The 8,375-nt window shown below is 43.0% G+C and overlaps 1 protein-coding gene and 1 pseudogene across 1 annotated transcript; one reads left to right on the top strand and one right to left on the bottom strand.

The window, feature by feature from the left end:
* The first annotated feature begins 205 nt into the window (after positions 1 to 205).
* LOC126704924 (uncharacterized) lies at positions 206 to 1,465 on the top strand. The gene has a single exon (XM_050403906.1). It carries the CDS (start codon positions 206 to 208, stop codon positions 1,463 to 1,465), a length of 1,260 nt encoding a protein of 419 aa, XP_050259863.1.
* A 2,439-nt stretch (positions 1,466 to 3,904) lies between these two features.
* On the bottom strand, positions 3,905 to 8,138 carry LOC126705612 (pathogenesis-related protein 1-like; annotated as a pseudogene).
* Positions 8,139 to 8,375: the final 237 nt, after the last annotated feature.

The following is an 8,375-nucleotide window of genomic DNA, read 5'->3' as shown; positions in this document are numbered from 1 at the left end:
CTTTGACACACTCTGATTGTTCAACATGAAGCTGAATCCAAACAAGTGCACGTTCGGAATGACAGTGGGGAAATTCTTGGGTTTCATGGTGTCTCAAAGAGGTATAGAGGTCAACCCGGAGAAAGTATGGGCCATAATGGAGTTAGAGCCACCAAGGACGATTAAGGAGGTCTAGAGTTTGAACGAAAAAGTCGCAGCCCTGAACATGTTCATCTCAAGAGTGACGGACAGATGTCTACCCTTCTTCCGCAATCTAAAGAAATCATTCGAATGGACGGACGAATGTCAGACGGTATTTAACGACTTAAAGGCATATCTTTCATCCCCATCGTCGCTCAGTCCATCCAAGCCAATAGAAGAGCTTTACCTGTATTTAGCCATTTCACAAGCTGTTGTAAGCGCAGCCTTGGTAAGAAAGGAAGATGGATCTCAAAAACCAGTTTACTTTACTAGCCGAGCGCTTCGAGGGGCAGAAGAGAGGTACCCTCAGATGGAGAAGTTGGCTTTCGCATTGATAATCGCAACGCGAAGACTTAAGCCATACTTCCAATTGCATACTATCATCGTCTTGACAAACAAGCCCTTGAGAAAGGCTATGAGTAGTCCAAAGGCAGCAGGAAGAATGACTTTGTGGGCAGTAGAGCTAAGCGAGTTTGATATACAATACCATCCACGAACGGCTATGAAAGGGCAGGTAGTGGTTGACTTTATCGCCGAATTCACCATCGTGGATGGCCAAGGCATAGAGGAGAAGAGACAATGGAATATTTATACGGACGGATCTTCAAATAGACGAGCCGGAGGAGCCGGTGTGGTGATCCAAACCCCGGAGGGAGATAAAATCCAGTGTATAATTCGTCTAGATTTCCCTACAACTAACAACGAGGCAAAATATGAAGCTTTGGTGGCAGGGCTAGACCTCGCAAAGGTTGCAGATAGGGAAAATGTGGTCATACATTGCGACTCACAAGTGGTAACGAGTCAGATCAATGGCGGCTATGAGTGTAAGAATGATAGAATGAAGAGGTATCTAGAAGAAGTAAAATACCGAATCGGCGACCTCGAAGTCAAATTCTTTCAAATCCCAAGGGAAGAGAACGAATGTGTCGACCATCTAGCAAAAGCTGCCTTAGCCGAATGTATACTTGTCACCGAACAGGTATTATCATTCGTTCAACTCTCCTCACTTATCGATAACGGAATAAGTATACAGGAAGTAGACTCTGAATGCAATTGGACTACGCCATTAATATCCTATCTGAAAACCAACGTGTTATCGGACGAGAAAGGCGCCGCAAGAAAGTTAAAGGTCCAGGCATCACGGTTTGTGCTGATGAAAGATGTCTTATATAAAAGAGGGTTCTCTCAACCATACTTGAGGTGTTTAGGCCACGATAAAGCAAATTACATAATGAGAGAAATCCATGAGGGTATCTGCGGAAACCACTCAGGCGTACGATCATAGTACACAAGTTGATCCGAGCAGGATACTACTGGCCTACAATGCTAAAGGACACGCAAGCTTATGTCAAGTCCTGCGACAAGTGTTAGAGGTTCAACAATTTCATCAGACAACCATCTGTAGAACTAACCCCTATGACAGCACCCTAGCCGTTCGCACAATGGGGACTAGATATCATGGGCCCATTCCTGATGGCGGTCAGGCAGCTAAAGTTCCTGGTAGTTGGCATAGACTACTTCACTAAGTGGGTAGAAGCAGAAGCCTTAGCCACCATCACAGAGAAGAACAACCGAAGATTTGTCTGGAGAAATATCATATGCAGGTACAGGATACCCAAAGTGCTGGTCTCTGACAACGATAAGCAATTCGACAACAGCGCATTCAGAGACTTTTGCTTGGAGTTAGGGATCAAGAATCACTACTCGTCGCCCGCACACCTACAGGCTAATAGGCAAGTCGAAGTCACAAACCGGTCCTTACTCAAGATAATCAAGACCCGGCTCGAGGGGGCAAAGGGTGTCTGGCCGGACAAACTACCAAGCATCCTATAAGCATACCGGACCACAACAAGAACACCCACTGGAAAAACACCATTTCGACTAGTATATGGAACTGAAGTGGTCATTCCCGCAGAAGTGGGGCTCATAAGCTACCGGGTGGAAAGCTACGACAATGATAAGAACGAAGAGGCCATGTGCCTCCAGCTCAATCTAGTGGACGAAGTCAAAGCGACAGCAGAGCAGAGGTTGGCGCGCTATCAGAATCTCATGGCGAAACACTACAACTCCAAAGTGATGCATAGGGACTTTCAGGTCGGTGATCTTGTACTACAGAAGGTAATGGGTGCCACTAGAGATCCTTCGTAAGGAAAACTCGGCCCCAACTGGAAAGGACCCTACAGGATCGTGTTATGGTAGAGGAAGGGTACCTACCACCTTGAGAAGATGGGCGGACAAAAGCTGCAGCACCCATGGAACACGGAACATCTATGAAAATACTACTAGTAGAGATAATATAAAGAGCAGCGACGATCCCTAATTTCCTAGTTTATTAATTTTAGCTACAATTACTAGTTTTCTTTTAACAATTTTTGCTACAATATTTTGTGCCTTTTTAATCCCAAGGGGGCAGGTACTTTTTCCGTACAAACATATTTTATTTTAAAGAGGAATTATTTAGACACAACTGTGTTTTTCTACTTGAATTCTCACAAAGTTCAAAAGTGAACAGGAGAAAACAACGCCCAAAAAGTGGACAGACCACTCATAGGGTAGGAATTATTACCAAGTCCACAAAGTGGACGGATCACCTATAGGGTGGAAATATCTACCAAGCCCACAAAGTGGACAGACCACTCATAGGGTGGAAATGTTATGAAGTCCACAAAGTGGACGGATCACCCATAGGGTGGAAATGTTAACCCACAAAGTGGACGGATCACCCATTGGGTGGATATCTCTACGAAGCCCACAAAGTGGACGGACCACCCATAGGGTGAAAATGTTATAAAGTTCACTAAGTGGACGGATCACCCATAGGGTGGATATGTTAGTCCACAAAGTGGATGGATCATCCATAGGGTGGAAATATCTACCAAGCCCACAAAGTGGACAGACCACTCATAGGGTGGAAATGTTATAAAGTCCACAAAGTGGACGGATCACCCATAGGGTGGAAATGTTAGTTCACAGAGTGGACGGGTCACTCATAGGGTGGATATCTCTACGAAGCCCACAAAGTGGACGGACCACCCATAGGGTGGAAATGTTATAAAGTACACTAAGTGGACGGATCACCCACAGGGTGCAAATGGGTATAGTCTACAAAGTGAACGGATCATCCATAGGGTGGAAATATTTACCAAGTCCACAAAGTGGACGGACCACCCATAGGGCGGAAACTATTATCAAGTTCATAAAGTGGACGGACCATCTATAGATTACAAACTATTATCAAAATCCACAAGACGGATGGATTATCCTAGACGGGTGATAGTCAAAGTCCATAAAAATGGACGGATGACAAATAAAGTATACTAAGTAGGCGAATCATCCCTGACGGGTGAAAACTCCTTAAGTCAATAAAAATTATGGTTAAAAAAAATCACAAACTGAACGGGTAGTCCCGAACTAATGAAATCCCTAAGCCCGTAAAAATAGCGAAGCCCACCAGTTGGACGGAGCAATCCAGATGGATGACGGCTAGTCCATAAAATGGACGAATAATGACGAGTTCTAAGTCAACATAAGTGGACGGATACAAGCCCATCAACTGCATGGGTCATCCCATAAGGTGAAAATTTCCAAGTCCACAAGGAAGGACGGGATAAACTAAAGTATTCAAGGGGGACGGTTCGTCCAAAAACTAAAATTATACATGTCCATAAAAATGGTTAGTTCTCCGTATAAATGGACAACTAGAGAGGACGGAGACTCATAAAAATAATAAAGATATATGCAGCCATAAAAGTTGAGAAATAAAACAACATTGACGGGTAAAACCCTCGAAGGGCAATTGTTCAATACACAAAATTAATGACGGGTAAAACCCTCAAAGGGCAATTGTTCAATGCACAAAATTAATGACAAGTCATTTTCAAAAAAAAAAAAAAAAAGGTCTTCTCTCTACTTTTTAGGGTCGGCATCTTGGGCATTCTGAGCTTGGGCTGACTCTCCGTCGCTTGGGGCTGCATCCTCAGTAAAAAGGTCGTCTGTGTTCTCTAAGGCGACGGGCAAAGCAGACGTCTGGCCTTGATTGTCAACGTTTATCATGGACACATCCAGTTCAGGGTAGGCTTTCTTAACTTGATGGAGCGCGTCATCAAAACCTTGCAGGAATGAGTCCCCCAACTCGGCCAATAAAGCGTCAGAGTCATAGTATTCTTGGACTGCTACCTCCTTAGCCTAACGGAGCCCTCCTTAGCCTGACGGAGCTTTTCCTTCAGGTCTTGGATCTCCTTTTCTTTGACCTCCAAGGCTTTCTCCGCCTCATCTATCTTTTGCTCAAGCTCCTTCCTTACCTACTCTGAAAGGTCAAACTTCTTCTTCATAGTGGACTTCCACTTGTTAAGTTGACCCAGCTCATCCTTTGTCTGCTCTGCTTTTGCTCGCATACGTTCTAAAGCCGCCTCATGGTTAAGGCACCGATCCATTAGGCCCTTCATCATGACCAGGGAATGGAACAAACAAGTTAAGAGTGTTAGACAAAAACTAGGTGGAGTGGACGGGCGTAAATCGACAGACAAAAATTACTTGTGCAATAGCAAAGAGACCCGTCTCCCCCATTGCCTTCGTTGAGTGATTGCCCAAATCCTCATAGTCCTCCGATGAGATAATAGATGAAGGCTTCTCCAGGGCATATTTGGAGTCGTCATGAAGGAAAGGAGGAGGCTTCTCTTGGCTTGTGGACGGGGCCTTCATTAAGCCTTTGCTTGACCTATGCTTTATTGGGGTGACGGTCTTCACACCCTTAGCCATCAACCCTATGACGGGTTCCAGAGAGAGTTTTTGCTGCTTATGAGGACGGTTAGCTTTGGACGGAGGTTTCCTTTTTGTCGACGGAGCCGTCCCTTTAGGAACCACCTCGCTAAACTCTTTTCTTTTGACGGCCTGTGATTTTATCAGCGCCCTTCTCTTAGCATCGTCCATCTCTATAAAGAAGGACAGATGAAGTTATTAACTAAGAGTTGAAGCCATTTATGCAAAATAAAGGTTGGCGAACTTACGTCTGTGAATTTTTTCATTATATCTGACGGCTTCCTACGTGGGTTCAGGACTGTTACAATACCAATGGTATTTGGATTTACCAACTTCACCCAAGTCCTTTCCTCCGGCTTGGTCTTTTGAAAAATCTTCTTAAGAAAACTAAACTCCTTAATACTAACTTGTGGATGCCGTCTACCTGCAGAAGAAATGGATGGTTAAAAGAGAGAAATCATAACTGAGCAAATATAAAAAGAATTTACAAATTAGGACAGATGCATACAAGATGGATCTAATACTCCTCAAGTTGTGTCGACGGGCATATATTCCGTCTCCCCTGGATGACCCATCCACCCGTCACCCTCTAGGAAAAAGTAACGACTCTTCCAGTCTCTATTTGAGTCGGGTGTTTCAAATATGACCTTCAACAATGGACTCCTACTAGCAAAACTATACATTCCCCTCGACCTGTCAATTTCATCTGGACGGTAACAATGAAGGATTTCACGCACCGTCAGCCTTTTAGCCCCGTCTGTCATAGCACCGTAAAGAATCTCCATTGCTATGAAGACCATCTAGGAATTCGGGGATATCTGGGTGACGGACAGACCCAAAAACTTTAGAAGTTCTCTATGCAGGGTACTTAGTGGAAATCTAAGTCCCGCCTTCAGCATCTGTTCATACACTCCGACACCTTCTACCCCCTTGTAATAACATTTCTTTGATACGTAGGGTAGATGGATTGGAATGTAGTCTGGAATTTGAAAATTAGCCCTAAATGTGTTGAAGTGTTTCTCCTTGATGATGGATGTGAATTTATGCACCGTCCACTCTGATAGCATGATGAACTCCCTAAGTCCACCAGCACCAATGACGGATCTCAATGGTTGATCCTCGTCGTCATCAAAAATATCTTTTAGCTCAACCATCTCCATATCCTCATTTGTTGACAACGAGGAAGAGGCAGATGGACTCCTCTCTTCGCTTGGACTCTCTTGGTCTTTATGATCGGATGGGTATACTTCCTCGTAATCCGCTCCATCACGAACTACTGACTGATTACTTGATGCACTAAACATTGCCTACAATTGGCGACAAAACCTAAGACTAACGGATCTAGGAGTGTTGACGGGTGTGTATAAAAGTCTAGCAAAATGAAAGCACAAATGCAAGACTTGTAAAAAATAATAATAATACTCACCAAGTCTGAGTAACTGAAGGTCGACGGTTGTATAGATGATGGGTACAGATATTCGACGAAACGCTTTCTGACATGGTTGACGATGGCGCTCTGACAATATGTTTTAGCTGAAAAGTGGAGAAATGAGGGAGGAGAAATGTAATATATATATATATGTGAATTGCACGGAAGATGAAGCAACGCTTCGATCCGGGACAAAATCCAATCAAAAAGTGACACGTGTCGTACCTCATAAATGCTTGACAACCTGTCAACAAATGATCATAGTTCATGTCGTCCTCTTGGAGAACCGTCAACTCCAAGAACCTTCAACCGTCAACTCCAAAAACCTTAAACCGTCAACCTCAGGAACCTTAAACCGTCAACCCCAAAGAATATTGAACCGTCACCCTATTGGTCCGACCACCCAAGCATGATAGACCATAGGGTGAAGGGGGCAACTGAAGTGATAAAAATTGGGCCTGACGTATCCTAGCCCATGGGCCGATAATGGGTAAGCCTAGTGCATAGCAGGAACCCTGACTTAAAATATTTGTTACACATGCTTGAATCCTGGTAGAATCCCAAAGGAAATAGGAATCCTAGTACAAGAAGAATTCTGGAAGATACGCGCATTAATGAAAGACCCTCTCTACAAGGAAATGTCTTGTCCATCACATTTGAGATTATTCAAGAGGATTCCTATAAGGAAAAGACTTCTACATCAAGGAAGAGAGGCCAACTTTCTATTACTATAAAAGCCTCAATACCCTCACAAATCAAGGTACGCATAATTTACCCCTCTTTAGTACCCTAGAGTTGAGAATAATTTTAACTTGACCTTCGGAGGGTATTTGGCCGGCACCACACCCGTGCCCTCTGTTAGATAACTTCTTTCTTCTTGCAGGTTGCTATTTTAAGCGTGCGAGGATTGTGTAGCTCACTGGTGATTTTACTGCATCATCATATATATATATATATATATATATATCCTAAGCATTATATATGCTTAGAAGTTCTTGAATAACTCTTAGATAGGGACGCTGATTGACATAGTTACCTGGGGGGTCATAGTTGCAACTAATAATGGTGCCACCATTGTTGCATCAAACTTTGGCACACCCCAAACGCACTGAGTTGCTCCAAACAACCTGTGTATAGTGGCGGCACTCACCGCCAACACGAGTTAGAGTTGTTGTCATACTTGGGCTTCTCTGCTACCCACATTTTCACAGCGGCTGTGCCCGAAAGGTCACGGCTACCCCATGCTAGGTTCTCACCATAAGGTCCTCCTGATGCACAAGTTTGCAGCTACCTTTAAGTTTCTCAACGTAGTTTCGGGCATAAGAAGCTACTTTTGCATCCCATCTCATGGATCCAATACAAACCTGTGCACGAGCTGCGTTGTGAGCATCGAGGCAGTCTTGTGGTGAGTTTTGGGCAAGGAAGACATGGACCGGGCTAAGCCAATGACACAAACAATTGCTAGTGAAATCTTAAACATCATCATGTTTGGTTTCTTTTGATGATAAATGAACATTTATGAGGGGTTATATATAGTGATATATAGGTAGAAGATGATATAAAGCTAGTCTAATGGTGGATTATTGAAGAGCATTAAAAAAATGGTAGTCGCCAGAAACATTCCCCCTGGACACAAATCTAATCGCCATCGCCATCAGGCAACTTTATTTTATTCCATCGCATAGCTTTAAGATAAGATTATTTTTATTTTTTATTTTTTTATGAATTAAGATAAGATTAATTAGTAGCAATTTGACTGACTTCCATTATTATTTTCTTATACCAACTTGGAACTTGCCTCACATAAATAAGGTACGTTCGACAAATTATGTAAAGAATGCGACGACATTAGATTAACTTTTTTCTCAAACAACCTTTTTTTTTTTTTTTTCATTATGAAAATAGTTTAAAAATTGTTAACCTTGCATATTTCTGATTAAAATTTGGTAAATGAAAATGCATTCACAATAACAAAAATTTAAAACCAGCATAAGATAACAATAATGGT

Source organism: Quercus robur, chromosome 11 (assembly GCF_932294415.1).
Source record: "Quercus robur chromosome 11, dhQueRobu3.1, whole genome shotgun sequence".
In the NCBI taxonomy this organism is placed as follows: Eukaryota; Viridiplantae; Streptophyta; class Magnoliopsida; order Fagales; family Fagaceae; genus Quercus; species Quercus robur.
This window is presented reverse-complemented; position numbering and strand designations above follow the sequence as displayed.